This window comes from Hemibagrus wyckioides, linkage group LG23, assembly GCF_019097595.1.
Source record: "Hemibagrus wyckioides isolate EC202008001 linkage group LG23, SWU_Hwy_1.0, whole genome shotgun sequence".
Classification (NCBI taxonomy): domain Eukaryota; kingdom Metazoa; phylum Chordata; class Actinopteri; order Siluriformes; family Bagridae; genus Hemibagrus; species Hemibagrus wyckioides.
This window is the reverse complement of record NC_080732.1, coordinates 12077777-12093229: the sequence shown is the minus strand read 5'-3', so window position 1 is coordinate 12093229 and position 15453 is coordinate 12077777. Positions and strand designations below refer to the sequence as shown.

Sequence of the window (15453 nt, the reverse complement as noted above, 5' to 3'; positions counted from 1 at the left end):
TTCTTCATATCACTTTGTAGTAAATATGAGGCTTATTATTCAGCTATGGATCTTAAACTGAATTCTTTAGTACTATGGATTATACTATTTCTATGTGTCATTATGAGGTGTATAAAAAGCCTTAATAAGCTCTAAAGTAAAACTACACTGATCAGGGCTAACATTATGACCACCTGCCTAAGATTGTGTTGGTCCCCTGCCTAAACAGCCCTGACCCGTCATGCACTGTGTATTCTGACACCTTTCTATCAGAACCAGCATTAACTTCTTCAGCAATCTGAGCAACAGTTGGATCAGATCACATGGACCAGCCAGCCCTTCACTCCCCACGTGCATCAGTGAGCCTTGGCTACTCATGACCCTCTCGCTCGTTCACTACTGTTCCTTCCTTGGACCACTTTTGATAGATACTGAACACCCCGGGAACACCCCACAAGAGCTGCAGTTTTGGAGATGCTCTGATCCAGTCGTCTAGACATCACAATTTGGCCCTTCATTTTTCCTGCTTCTAACACATCAACTTTGAGGACAAAATATTCACTTGCTGCCTAATATATCCCACCCACTAACAGGTGCCATGATGATGAGATAATCAGTCTTATTCACCTCACCTGTCAGTGGTCATAATGTTATGCCTGATCGGTGTATAACCATGTACAATCATGCAGACTATTAAGGATAATAACCAAGTGGAACACGAGTGTAATCATTCTGCAGTAGGATCTCCTAACAGACTCTGTTTTTCTTAGGTACCTCTTTGTGCTGCAGCTCAGACAAGACATTCTGTCTGGCAAGTAAGAATTACTTTCACACACTGCGGAAATGAAGCCAAACTCTAGTAACCTTAGTAGTAGTAATAGTAACCTTATATATATATATATATATATATATATATATATATATATATATATATATATATATATATATATTATATATTTTATATATATATATATATATATATATATATATATATATATATATATATATATATATATATATATTTGGAAAGTTCCACAAGAGATCTGTACAGTATTTTTGCAGTCTCTCCACACTCATCCATCAATAATATTTAATGCCTAAGTGTGATCTTAATTCTGGGAAGTGTGATTCAGGCTGTTGCAGTGGAATAGTAATAAGCTTCTTCATATTCATGCGATGATCTGAAGTTGTGCTGAAAGAGTATGGAATAAATATTGCTGTTCATGCCGACGGTTTCCAGAGTTGTGTAAGAATACACATGAGGTCTTGCTTTCTGCTACAGTCCAGTAGAATCTCTGTTTCAGTGTCTTAATGTGGGTCTGATCCCATGGGAGCTGCTCTGCTCTTTTAATAAAAGAAACTGTGATGAGGACCAACACTAGTTTCTAAATTAAGAGCATTGACACACTTTCCCACACAGGGGATACACGCTTTCTATACTCATTCTTTCTCCAGTGGCATCTTTCACTCACATACATACAGAGAAATACTGTATGTCTACTGGGTCTACTTGATCACACACACTCTGGGTCTTGGTTTAAAGAATAGAGCACAAAATTGCCTCATATTCATAAAGTCTGGTGTAATAACACATTTACAAGCCATTTGATGCATCAATAAGCCTTTCCTTTTCCCTGAGCAGATTAAAGTGTCCATATGATGTATCTGTGGATCTTGGGGCTTATTGCCTACAGAGTGAGTCCTTATATGTGTGTTAGTGTGTGTATATGTACATGTATGTGGGTGTGGGTATTAGGTGTGTATTTTTTATTTTATTTTGTCTCTCTTTGCATTTGTGTACGTACAATATAGTACATTCTGTAGTTACACACACTCTTTCCTGTGTGTGCCTTGCGCAGGTGAGTTGGGAGATTGCGACCCATTAGAACACACTCCGCTGTTGGTGTCAGAGTTCCGGTTCTCTCCTAACCAGTCAGAGATCATGGAGGCGGACATCTACCGCAAATGGGCCGAGTGCAGGTGAGCTAAAAAGTGTGCATTTCGGGACAGACTGTCAGCCACTACATTATCATTAGAGCTCTGAAACATGTCTGTATGACTTGTTTGTCTCAGGATCTGTGTGGGTGGGTGTCCCTGGCACTGATTAAAGTGTGGTAGAGTCATTCACACGGTGTCAGATTAAAGCCTCCCTATTGACCCCGTGATAATCCTGCTGACAGAAACAGGCCAAAAAGATTTTCCTGAAAAGATTTCCTGTGTAGTTTTGATTATACTGCTGGAACATTTTAATTCTCTGTTCATCCACCTCTGATACGATTACATGTCGAATCTCTTAGAAATGATTTTATTTACATATCTTTCATTTCCTAATACTTACATTTAGATAGATATTTACATTTTGTTAGACAGCTTAGAGCATGACACCTTTGGGGGCAGATCAACCAAAGAAAAGTATTGGAACAGTTAAATAACACTTAACATTTAGCTGCATATTCTTTGCTTGCAATAACTCATCAAGCTGAATACTTGGATTTTTTTGGATACATGTATGGTTTATAAACTCACCAGCCACTTTTTTTAGAAATACTGGAACCCATTCATGCAATTATCCGCTCAGCCATAATGTGGCAGCAGTGGAAGTGTGACTCTGAATGTGGCATGGTTGTTAGTGCTAGACGGGCTGGTTTGAGTATTTCAAAAACTGTTGATGAGCTGGGATTTTCACACACAACAGCCTCAAGGGTTTACACTGAATGGTGTGAAAAACACTAAAAACATCTGCTGATTGGCAGTTCCACTGGTGAAAACACCCTGTTGGCAAAAGACGTCAGAGGTGACTTGTCAGACTGACAGGAAGACTACAATCGTTAAAGCACTACTCTTTACAGACACGGTTAGAAGAACATTAATCTCTGAACGCACAACACACCGAAAACTTGAGGCAGATGGTCTACAAGAACTGATTATTGTTACTTAACATGTGCATCCCTTTATGGCTAGAATTTATCTTATTGTAATTCCAGTTGCAAGTCACGCAGCACTCCCACTTTAGTTCTGTGAACTATAATGTCCTCACTGGTTATCAGATCTGAATAGAGAAGCACATGTGGTAGAACGGAACATTCGTAACATGACTTTGCATCTGACCTGAGCAGTTATGTGAAGCAATCATAAAACATGGACCAGGATTTCAAAAGAAATTCATGAAAACCATGCCTTAAGGATTCAAGGCTTTTCTGAGAGGCTCATAGGGCTGTGATGTGGTAGCTTAGTGGTTAAGGTGTTGGACTGCTGTTTGGAAGGTGGTGAGTTTGAATCCAAAGTCCACCAAACAGCCACTGCTGGACACCTTGAGCAAGGGCTTTTAACCCTCAATTGCTCAGATGTATCAAAATGAGATAAAAAATAATAAGTTGCTCTGGATAAGGGCGTCTGCAAAATGATGTAAATGTATTAGTGTACTGTTATAAAGAAGCTGGACAGTGTGTATATACTATATGTATGTGTGGTCAAGCATTGTGAGGATCATTTTCTTAGGACACTTATAAATACTAATTGTAATAAATAATTCACTCATTTTGTCCTTGTCAGTAGATGACAATAGATGATAAAGTCATGAAGCTATTGACATTGCAGACTTTTTAATATGGGAGTCAATGCACTGAGCAACCTAATGACAATTTAAAGGCTCATATATGAGATTAGAATCTCAGTCAATGGCACATGTATTGTTGGCTGGTATCAACTTCGTCTGACATTGATGGATGTTAATTGCCATTATTTGAGCAGATTGTGGTTAAATTCCATAATCATGTCATATGTAGTCACTTAAGCACAGTGTGCCGGTGCATGAGGTACATTCTCAATGACTCTATGGCCCTGTCCCAGACAGCACATTAGCAACCTTACAGACAAGTACAAAAGAGGATACAGAGTGTATTGGACTTCCAAGCGGTGGTCACAATCGACCTCTATGAGTCCCTTTGGCAAAGAAGTGATGTTCTTGCTTGTGGCCCCTTTGTTGGTTTCAGACATGTTCCTTGAGCTCCTCCTCTGCAATTTCCAGCTTGCTGCACTTCTTCTGCTCCAACAGGCCCTGAACATACCTGAATAGGTTTTGGCAGAACATCACTCTTTCCTTCCTACTTCTGTGTATTCTCTCTTTCCACCTCAATATTGCAAGCATGCTCTTGATTTGGTTCCAGAGAGCCTTCAACCCTCTCTCAAGGTCCTTCATCTTCCTCTAGGAGTATTCTTTCACATCTCTCTACAGATGTATTATTCTTAGACGACTGTACCAAAGAGTTTCAGCTTGATCTCTGTGCTGACCTGCAGAGAATGCAGTGTTTCAGGTACAGGTACCAATCCAGGCATGCCCAGATCTCATTCCCATTGGCTTCTGTTCAATAGATTTTGGCCTTTCTAGATGTTTGCTCTACCTGACTTGTATGTCTTCCTGGCTCGCTGCTAGGTGTAGTCCTATGACGCTCCTGGTTGGGGCTTTGCTTTTGCAGGGAATGCTGTCTTAAAAATCTGCAAATCATGTTTCAGTAGCAGTGTGATGCTCACCCAGGTTTTGAAGCCTTCTTGTCTAATTTATTGGTCTCAATATCACACTACATTTGGGGATATGGAGCTCAAAATATAAATAGAATCTATACATCATTTCATAAGTTTTAAACCTTGACATGCAAGAGCTATTGTATGGATAGCCAAAAACCCTAAACCGCAAGTTCTCTACTCTGTGGTTAGAAAAAAGATTGATTTAGTTGAAATCATGTGCCAAAGACGTGAATACAATTATTTTGGACAATTAATGTGGATAAATATATAAATTCAGGATATAAATTTTAAACTTACATTTATCCTGAAAGAAACCTTGAGAGGAACCAGACCAGACAGTGTGATTTATAAATAATTTGCCTTATATAACTGTATAGTATGTGGTCAAAAAGTACAATTATGTTACCAGGAAATTCATTCTAGTTTTAACATGGTCAATTTTGTTGAGGTTGTCAGCTATCATAGCAGTTCTAGTCCTAAGCCTTCATATGATCTGTTATTTTCTGCTTATGTGTCTGGCAGGGGAATGAGTCCGTCACAAGCTGAGCTGAACTTTCTAAATAAGTGTAAGTGGCTGGAGATGTATGGAGTTGACATGCACTTTGTAAAGGTGAGAACATACATTTTAATGGTGTAACAAACTGTCCTAATTACAGTGTACCTGCATGGTGCTATAAAAACTTGTATTTCCTTTGAATGAGTCGGTGCTATCTTAGCAGTGGCTATAAGCAGATAACAGCTAAGTGTGTTTATCTTTGTGTGTGTGTGTGTTTTCAGGGTCGTGATGGAGGAGACTATGCCCTGGGGCTTACACCAACAGGAATTCTGGTGTTTGAAAGGTCTAACAAAATTGGCCTTTTCTTTTGGTAAGGACCTTTGATGTGATGTCTGTTATGATTAATGGTATTGCCTGTCTTTTTATATTCTTTTTTAAAGTTGTTTTTTATTGGTTCTGTTAAGGCCCAAAATCACACGTCTGGACTTCAAGAAGAACAGGCTGACACTAATGGTGGTGGAAGATGATGAACAGGTAAGATTTGTACATTGGGACTGGGAGCCATCAAATAGTCGAGGGAGCAGGTGTATTTTTATGTTTCTATGGATGGGGCAAGCAGTCAGATATTAAACTTGTGGGAGAAAGAAAGGCCATGTTCATTAGAGCTCACACAGCTTTTATCCATTTATCTTTAGTAAATGCTGGTCAGAGTAACAGTGCTGTAAATTACAGATTTGTTTAGATTTTGTAATAGAACCAAATTAAAGCTTTCTGTTTTATACAGAGGTTTACAAATAGAATCCAATTAGGAAACCAAGAGATTTTAACTATGCAAAAAAAGCTCCTTTAATACATAAATACTTTTAACTTCACACAAAGATTTTACCCGTGTCATATAAATGCTTTTTAAACATTGCTGCTAATTGTGTGTGTGTGTGTGCGCGCACAGGGTCGTGAGCAGGAGCACACGTTTGTGTTTCAGCTCTCCAGCTCAGCAGCGTGTAAGCAGTTGTGGAAGTGTGCCGTCGAGAGCCATGCTTTCTTCCGCCTCAGACAGCCGACCCAGAGCAAAACCAGTCGCAATGACTTCACGCGCCTTGGCTCACGCTTCCGCTTCAGGTACAAACATAAGTGTTTATAGGGATTATTCAGAATATATTGATCTGTGCAGTAAAACCGTACCGCAGTATATAGAATTATTCATCCACGGGATTTAGAGGTTTTGGTCAACAAACAGATTGACACGTTTTATATACACACATCCATCAATTAAGTCAGGCCTAAGTATTGATTTCTGTCATTTTAGCGGAAGGACCGAGTATCAAGCGACTCACTCGGGCAGGATCAGAAGGGCGAGCACTTTCGAGAGACGTCCAAGCAAAAGATATCCATCCAGAACCCAATCACTTGGCAAAGGTGGGTGTAATTAACCCGACACGTTACACGTATCCATACTAGACACCCCAAAACCTTCCTGAAATGTTTACTGAAACCTTCACCATTTTAGTCAGCTACGGTATTCATATTGCACCAATACTACACGGTCAGATCTTCTACCTGATATCACCATCATCATTTCTGCTTCTGAGTATAAATGGGCTTTAAAAATATGTTTTAAATAGAAGCAAGGAATTCTGGCTGAGGAAAATAATCAGCTCCTCAAATTGTTTTCTTAGACATATAAGCATGTTGTTACTGTAGGTCTATTATATATTTTTTATGTGATTAGCCCAAAGAAATAAGTTTAAGAAAGAAAGACTGCAGTGTAGCAATTTTCCTCACATGGTTTAGAATATCATGGATGCTAACACTTCTTGTCTTAAACGTAAACAGTTGTTTAGTGAAGCGTGTTAGGGTTTTTACACGAAAGCAGACTTGCATGTTAAAATGCAGAGACGCTTCTCTTCATCAAGACTGTAGATAAACTACTCCTGTTCAGAAGATAGCAATAACATTTCTACTTTACTTTTGTCCAGAAACATCCTTTTGTAGCTACAGGTTTGGGATAATATATTATTCCTGACCTGCTCAGAGCATGCATCCTTTAAAAAAAAAGTACAACAGTTCTTAGTATCAGCTGATGCTGCAAGGTGAAGTAGGTATTTGGAGCAGACTTATTGTCTATTCTGGGATGCCTTTTTGCTCGCCAGTAGTAAAATGTGTTACTGTACTTTTCCAGTCAGTTCATCCCAGTCTGACCATGCATGAACGTGCAGGTGTTCCTATTAAAGTAGTTTCTTACTGTTTGATTCTTTCAGCCATTACTCCAGCAAAACATCACCATCCAAGGTTAGTGTTGCTTGCAAATGGAATTAGATCGTCACCCAAGGCTTTACTGTTTGTGTGTCACGCTCAGCATTTTGTGTTTCTCTTTTCCAGTGCCCAGCCTAGTCCTGATCCCACCTTAAAACCGGTACACTTTACTTCCTTTCTTACCTCAATTGATTATAAGTTTGTCTAGTGGACTGGAGGGAAAAGATAAACTGATTAAATCTAACAATGATTTCTTCGTAGTATCAGCACAACATTCCAATTGGTCAGGAGCCATGGTCCAGAACACACCCACCCAGTTTGACCCCACCCCTTTACATCCAGCCCACAGAAATGGTACACAATCCACCGCCTCACAGGTAAACACACATTCACCTTCTGGGAAATGCTCACGTCTGTATTTAATGCTGGGGGTATTTTCAAAATGTTTTTGGCCTATAGGATGGTGTTTGCATTTATGCAAAATGTCCAGCAAGATTTTATAGTGTTGAATTATTATCACAGATATTCCTTCAGAGCTTGCATCTACCATTCTGATACTTTAATATTTTTTTTTTGTCCACCTTCGATCTTCTGGAGCTCGGGTGGATTGCATGAGAGTGGCACGATTTCATACTGTATACATTCAGCGCATCTAAATTTGTCACTTCATTTTTACATGTGTCTGTTTCCACATTACCTTTGTGTCTTGCATGCATGCCTGGTCCAGACCACCCCATGCCGGCAGACCCTCATTCAGCGACATAGTATTGGAGGCTGCATATGACCAAACAAGCAAGAGTGTGTCTGTCAAGTACAAAGACAAAGTTATGACTGCACTCTGAGTGTGTAGGAGTCACACACCCTAATGAGACGGACAGCACTGAACAGCTAGCGAAATCCACCGCTCATCCTGCCATCACAGCTGGTTCGATATCTGCATCTCATCCTACACATCAATCTTGGATACTAACACTGTGTGTTTTAGCTCATCTATCCATTCATCAATTCATCCATCATTTCTCATGTGACTGGACCTATACCTGTCCTCTTATTGGACAAAAACAAAGGACTTGATTGTAAGTTTGTCCCAGACTTGTCTTTGGCTTTGTGCTTGTCTGCTTTTTCTCAGTAATTGTTAAAAGTCATCATTGGTGAGACTTGGATAAAACTGCAGCATGTATCAGTCGCTTCACTGGATCTGTTAGCAAGGCTTCTTTTAATCTTTTAATTGCTTTAGACTTGTACATGTTTTGGGGGCTTGTGGGATTTACTGTTGGTCTGTGTGAACAACTTATACGGAATACTGATACACCATCACAACACTGTTGTTTACAGGAACTGACATCATATATGCAGGGGCTCCACAGTTTGTTTTTAATACAAAGTTCTCTCTTCGAGCATTAAATGCAATTACTTCATGTCATGTAAACGTCTTTGTTTTGTTTTGTTTTTTTGCCTTAACAACTGCAACTTCACAGACAGTTGCGGTAGTGACTATGTTTTGACAATTTTGTCTACAATTTCACTATAGCAGCGTTAAAGGATGAGGTGTTTGTGGCTGTCACTGATTAGCATTTATCGCAATGGAAACTGCTTCAGTGAATAAATGCACAGTTTACACTATACCATGTTAGTTGCGTAGTGTTTTATTTTAATCTAAGCGTCTTGGACCAGATAAAAATGCTTTTAAACTGGAATACATAGAGATGTCCAGGGTTCACCTTTTAAACTTACATTTTGCATACTTTACTAGGAAATATTTCCCTGGGGGGGGAAATGTGCCATTTTCTGCTCAGCTGGGTTCATTTTTATTTTTTCAATTATACCACAGTGGGTTTCACTCACACAGTAATGCCTGGATGCTCACTACACAGCGATTATGTTATGTGATATATTAATGTTCTTTTGGTTTGGTTCTCTTCACCACTGGTAGAATGAAAGCATTTCTTGCTAGTGAACAATTACTGTGCATCAGGGATTCCCATCCAGGGGATGAGTGACTGAGGGTAATGCTATTATTAGTTTTTAAAACAAATACTTTATTATATTTTTGTTGTAAGCATTTAGTTAAAATCAATACGTCTCAGAAATTGAGAACATTTGCTATTTATTATATAAGATTTAATGACAGCCAAGTTAATGTGCCCATGGGGAAAATTAGTTAGGGGGAAGAGGGTTAAGCAGACAAAAAACCTTGGGAGCCTCTGCTACACAGTGTCTGGCAAGTTTTGGATACATTAGCATCAATAATTTATTAAACAAAGACTTTGGATTCTACTGAAATTTGATTATAAGACAATATTTCTGCATTAAATTATAGATTTGCCATAAACAAGTAGTTGCTACTTAACGACAAGTATTGCTCAGTGCCTTCATGTATCTGTAGCTGGTTGAGAAGATGCCAAGTGTGAGAAACTTTTAATGAACATATGTTACAGATTTTTTGATTGGTGTGATTAGTGCATATAGGTATGAAATTATGATTGACCTGGAAATCATGGATATGAACTTCTTAATAATCTCTTGTACTGAGCTGATTAGTGAAGTCGTACCCATACTCGGATGTTCACAATGAGTTCTCTGCACACTATGTAATATGTTTTTTAGTTTCCCACTGAGCAGTGCAGATACCCAACGGTTCAGTGTGGAAGAGAATGAGACTCTGCTTTCAGCAACACTTCACTACTGCTATCGATGGCATGGATATGAGAAACAGGAAGTCCCATGCCTCACTTTAACCAAGCCTAGTAAGAATTAGCATTAACTGCTCGTTTTAATCTAAACGAATCCTTTGAATCTGTTCGTGCAGTCTTTGCAGCTTTGTTTTGTTTCAGAGCCCTGGGATGTTCCTGTAGCACACCCAGAAGATATTGACCGACCTTTACGGAGTCCGAAACAGTTACAGCCAGATACGATACCCTGGCCAACACTTCACATCAACATTGATACAGTCAGTGTAGTATTAGAGACCGTCCATATCAAATAATCATTGCTCTATAAACACTTTTAATTTTACAGTGTCTGAAGCAGAAGTCTCCCATCTTCCCTATTTTGTTGTAAACAGGCAGAAGAAAAGCTACTGTCAGAGAAAAGCCTTCCTTCTTCTCCAGCTGGCATACAGGATCAACGCAAAAGCAATGTTCTCAGAGTGAGTTATCTGCAGCATACTCATTACAAACTGCATTAAGATTAGTATATACATTTAGTTTGCAGCATGGCCTGTTAATTACGCTGTTGGAAATGTGTAAATGTGCAAAATTCTGATAACTAACAAGTTAAGAGGATGATTCAAAAACACTAATAATATGTAGCCTTCAAGTCTGTTGGACAGTGAGGGATATGGAAGTTGGGGACAGAACTGGCACGACAAAAAAAAACTGTCCAATGGCGAGATTCAGGAAGTATATCCCAACGACAATTTGTTAGCCATTTTGCTGGTTGGATTAGAACAATCTGTCTTTCCTTGGCAAAGATGATTGGAATCTCACTCCAAGCAACTGGACTGGACACCTAAGTCAGGACATGTGGCAGCTCTCCACCAATCTAGACATGCAAGTCAAACCTGTGAAATTTACCCCCTCGTTGTGTTTGATGCTAAAAAGCTTTGGAGAGAGACTACAGGCTTCAGAATCTAAAAACCAGTCCTGATAACTTACCACAGTCATCTGAATGACCACCACTCATCCCCAAGGGTGGGAGCTGCCAATGGGATGTTTTACAGCTGAAAACAACACTGGGTCCTGATGACACATATTGTGGGGGTACAAATTTCCTCTCCACAGTTTGCCTTTCAAGGGCATTCTACCCTTTCAGCCTCTGAATGAATAGAATAGTACAGTAGGTATTCTTGATATGTACACAGGCAGCAGGTTTGGAGACATCGCCATGGGTTAGTCTGTTCAAATAATGTGACAGGCAGGGTATATCCACGGGGAGCCCAAGGTTGGTGCGCAGAATCTCCTTAGGTGCCCCTACAGTTAGCCTCACCTACAAGGACTGCACAGTGGTGCAGCAGATGCACTGTTGTAGCAGTCTGGTACAGGGGTGGTTCAGATCTGGGTGAGGTTTGTCATGGTGAAACTTCTTAGCCGACCCCTTTTGAACTCATTGGTGATCATGGTTATGTCTGGTTACACATTATTCAGCAACTAGGCTTTCATATTTGTGCCTCCAGATAGCAACTTTGGTTTTAGTTAGTACTGAGGCGATCAGTCTTGCAAATTTCTTGTCCCAAATGAATATAAAAAATAGACAAATCTGGCATCCTCACCCATGTCGTCCACAGCACTGCCCCCAGGAGTCCAGTATCCCCTTGTGCTGGAGTTTCTTGAGGCCTCTCCTTATGAGAACTGCATGTCTTAGTTGGGAGCCAAATAATTCTGAAATGTTAATACTGTTGATATATGCAATACATCACCCGATCAAGAAACCTTGCTGCATTCCTTCATATACCTCATACATACCCTAGTGTATGATCCAGACAAGATGGTCTATTATCAAATCACCTGGTCTGAAAGATGCAGGGAGCTGCCTGTATCTGTCCAGTCATTGGCATACATTATCCAGGTGATTCTTATCACTCATGAGGGTTGAGAGAGGTTCGTAAAATGGAGTTTATGTGTCACATACACAATCATACATAAAATGCTTTATCGACTTTATAGAATTGTTATAGAAAAGATAAAAATGTATATATGAATTCAGATTGTGACAAAAAATTAAAGTCCAGTAGTGGTAATGTGTGTTGAGTAGATGAGTCCAGAGATTGTCCAGTTTTTGAGTGTTGACCTGGTTGAGGGCCTCTCTACGTTTGCCCTCAAGGTGTAGAAGCACTTCCTTGAATGCAAAAGTGAGAAGGCGATGTTGTATCTGCCAGGCCTTGGTCCAGCATTGGTATGATCAGCTGGTCGCACCACCCTCTGGAGAGCTGCCTGTCCTGCTTGGTGATGTTCCCAGACCAGGCTTCCTATCAGGATGCTCTCAGTGGTGCAGGTTGTAAAAGGTTCTTGGCATCTTAGAAGGCAATTTAAAGTCTTTAATGAGGTAAAGACTCTGACGCACGTCCCCACCAGGGTGTTGATGTGACATGTGTCCACTCTCTCCACAGGGGGTGCTAGCTACCTCCTGCTTTGGGCTGATCAACTCCTTTGTCTATTTACATGTATACCTGTGGTTCTATAAAGCCTGGATAACCACCAAGGTTCCCTGTCATGTCCAGAAAAAAATTGTCTTTACATCAGTATTAATTTTTCCAAATATTAAGGTATAAATCACTTATGTCTTTGCTGGAACGTCTGCATTCATGAACTCGTACATGTCCATAGTTCCCACCAGATTGATGTGCATCTACGTGTGTGTCTGTCAAGGTCCATAAAAGCTGTACTTGTTTCTTTTTCCACAGCATGCGATGCACAGTGAGAGTGCAAATTCAAAGGGGAATTGTTCCAGTGGAGACCAGGACAACAGGTGTGTGTATGTGTAATCGGTTCTTGTTCTTTTACTGTCTTTCTATCTCCTGGGTATTACATTCAAGCCCCACAGAGCTACAGCACTGCAGAATTTAGTGGTTGTTCTATTGTAACACAATCAAGCCAACTCATTAATGAGCTTGATAATTAGGTGAAGAGCTAAATTGGGCCTATTTAATCAATGAAAATGTGGTACTATTGCTCTGCTGGAGTGTAACCGTGGTGGTAAAACTGAGTCAGCCGTTTCTCACACTCCTTTTAATTGTGCGTGTTTACGACCGCGTTTTTACAGAATCCCCGGCTCCTCTCAGGATTCAGCCTCCAGCAGTGTGACCACGGAAAGGCCACGAGTGGAACGCCGCAAACGCCTTGTTAGGCAGTTCAGCTTGTGAGTCTCACATGACCGTATATAAGGAGTATGTAAGGTTGGTGTGACTGTATATAACGAGTAATAGATCACGAAAGAGGAATTTTCAAGCTCTTGTGTGTTAAGGTTTAACTCCAAGGAATATTTTTCATTGTTCTCTGTGAAAATGTTGTTATACACCGATCAGGCATAACATTATGAGCACTGACAGGTAAAGTGAATAACACTGATTATCTCGTCACCTGTTAGTGGGTGGGATATATGAGGCAGCAAGTGAACATTTTGTCCTCAAAGTTGATGTGTTAGAAGCAGGAAAAATGGACAAGGCTAAGGATTTGAGCAAGCCAAATTGTGATTGCTAGACGACTGGATCAGAGCATCTCCAAAACTATACAGCTCTTGTGAGGTGTTCAAGGTCTGCAGTGGTCAGTGTCTATCAAAAGTGGTCCACAGAAGGAACAGTAGTGAACCGGCGACAGGGTCATGGGCAGCCAAGGCTCATTGATGCACGTGGTTGAGCGAAGGCTGGCCCGTGTGATCCGATCCAACAGACGAGCTACCGTTGCTCAAATTGCTGATGAAGTTAATGCTGGTTCTGATAGAAAGGTGTCAGAATACACAGTGCATGATGGGTCAGGGCAGCAAAAGGGGAACCAGCACAATATTAGGCAGGTTATGCCTGATCAGTCTATATGGTAATAAACTCACAGCTTTGTCCTGTAGTAACCACAGTGATGAAGATGATCTCCCAGACGCACTCGCAGCCATATCTTCTCAGAGCAACATGCGAAGATCTACATCTAACAGCTCACTGGACAAACAGATCCAGCCACCAATCTACCCTCCGGTAAAGTTTACTCCACTATTAATTCAGACATCTTAACATGTCATTATAAATAAAATAAAAAAAAGACTGACACTGGCATTACATCATGCCGTTATTTATTTATTTATTAATGAATTTTTTTCCATTTTTATTAGCAAAAAGTCTCACCACTGGAGCACAGCAACAAATCTCCATTCTATTCAGGGTCAGTCAATCATCTCCTCCCTTTCAGTGCACACTCCAACCGGGTAGCACAAGTGCACACACACTCTTAAAAAAGAAAGACTCTTTAATGCTTCTGTGAGTTCCTTCAAGGATTCTCATACACTTAAGGATTCTAAGTTTTAACAGAGTGTACAATCCAAACATTTGGATGTCTAGATACTAAACCCAGCCCTTATTTTCATTTTAGTTATCTGATCCGACATGATTTTATGAGATGCTTAATTCTTCTTTTGTGTTTTGTTTTTTGTGTGTTCAGCAACGAAGACCTGAGAATGGAGAGAGAAAAGCTGCTGAGAGCGTTACTAATGACAGAACTCTGAGAACACACACACACACACACACACACACACACACACTCATACATATGCATAATCAGTTGCGCTGTAAGAATTTTCTACGTTTAAGTGGTATTAAGTCTATTTTTAATTGTAAAGCTTCTTCTTACAGCGCACACGTGCAAATTTGTGCTTCGAAAAATCTGTTTTATAGGGTACTTTGTTTAGTCCTCCTGCTTGTTTAATGCCATGTTTAGAGCCTACTCCATGTGATTTATTGTAAATAATGCACTGCACATGCCTAATGTACATACACTGTAAAAAACAAAAAAAAAACAAAAAAATCTTTCACACGGTCACGTTTCAATCTAAGTTTTCTAACGTTTTGAGGAAACGCTTTGCACACACACTACAGTATTACAATTTATATTCCACCCTACAGTATCTTAATATAATAAACCACAGAATTATTGAATGAATCAGTTCTCGTGTTCTCAAAACTGTGTGGTCCTGGACAAAATGGATGAATTCTTGGGGATATATATATATATATATATATATATATATATATATATATATATAATGTTATATATATAATGATATATATTATATATATAACATTATATATATATATATATATATATATATATATATATATATATAATGTTATATATATAATGATATATATTATATATATATAATGTGTGTGTGTGTGGAAAACTGTAGAATTAATAATATATAAAATTATAATGTAAACATCACACAAATGATTCAATGAAAATTATTTTCCAGTTAAACAACAGCTAAAAAAAAGTCATTCTCATTAAAACCTTTTTTAAAAAAAAATTAAAACTTGGGTCAGAACTTCGGTCATCCCTGACCATGATAAAGCCAGCATGCTTTCAACACAAGTAGCTGCTGATCTTTCGGTGATGCATATAAAATGACACAAGCGTTTAAAATGACCATCTACAGCTACAGCCAATGTTTAAAAACATTGCCAGGAAGCTGAATGCATTGGTCATCAGCTGTTAGATGCC

The 15453-nt window shown here is 39.4% G+C and overlaps 1 protein-coding gene across 3 annotated transcripts in view; it reads left to right on the top strand.

The window, feature by feature from the left end:
• epb41l4b (erythrocyte membrane protein band 4.1 like 4B) overlaps positions 1 to 14930 on the top strand; it is a 29271-nt gene extending 14341 nt beyond the window's left edge. Inside the window, exons 5-23 of one of the 3 annotated variants that reach the window (XM_058376641.1) lie at positions 750 to 794; positions 1622 to 1674; positions 1839 to 1959; positions 5026 to 5113; positions 5281 to 5369; positions 5464 to 5533; positions 5949 to 6118; positions 6306 to 6415; positions 7258 to 7288; positions 7379 to 7412; positions 7514 to 7629; positions 9860 to 9999; positions 10087 to 10202; positions 10317 to 10400; positions 12654 to 12724; positions 13013 to 13108; positions 13811 to 13934; positions 14069 to 14118; positions 14395 to 14926. In XM_058376641.1, coding sequence (XP_058232624.1) covers positions 750 to 794; positions 1622 to 1674; positions 1839 to 1959; positions 5026 to 5113; positions 5281 to 5369; positions 5464 to 5533; positions 5949 to 6118; positions 6306 to 6415; positions 7258 to 7288; positions 7379 to 7412; positions 7514 to 7629; positions 9860 to 9999; positions 10087 to 10202; positions 10317 to 10400; positions 12654 to 12724; positions 13013 to 13108; positions 13811 to 13934; positions 14069 to 14118; positions 14395 to 14458 — 1672 coding nt within the window. In that variant the 3' untranslated portion in view covers positions 14459 to 14926. Of the gene's footprint in view, positions 1 to 749; positions 795 to 1621; positions 1675 to 1838; positions 1960 to 5025; positions 5114 to 5280; positions 5370 to 5463; positions 5534 to 5948; positions 6119 to 6305; positions 6416 to 7257; positions 7289 to 7378; positions 7413 to 7513; positions 7630 to 9859; positions 10000 to 10086; positions 10203 to 10316; positions 10401 to 12653; positions 12725 to 13012; positions 13109 to 13810; positions 13935 to 14068 lie in introns of all 3 variants that reach the window. The other 2 variants (XM_058376639.1, XM_058376640.1) reach the window with 2 other exon arrangements.
• Positions 14931 to 15453: the final 523 nt, after the last annotated feature.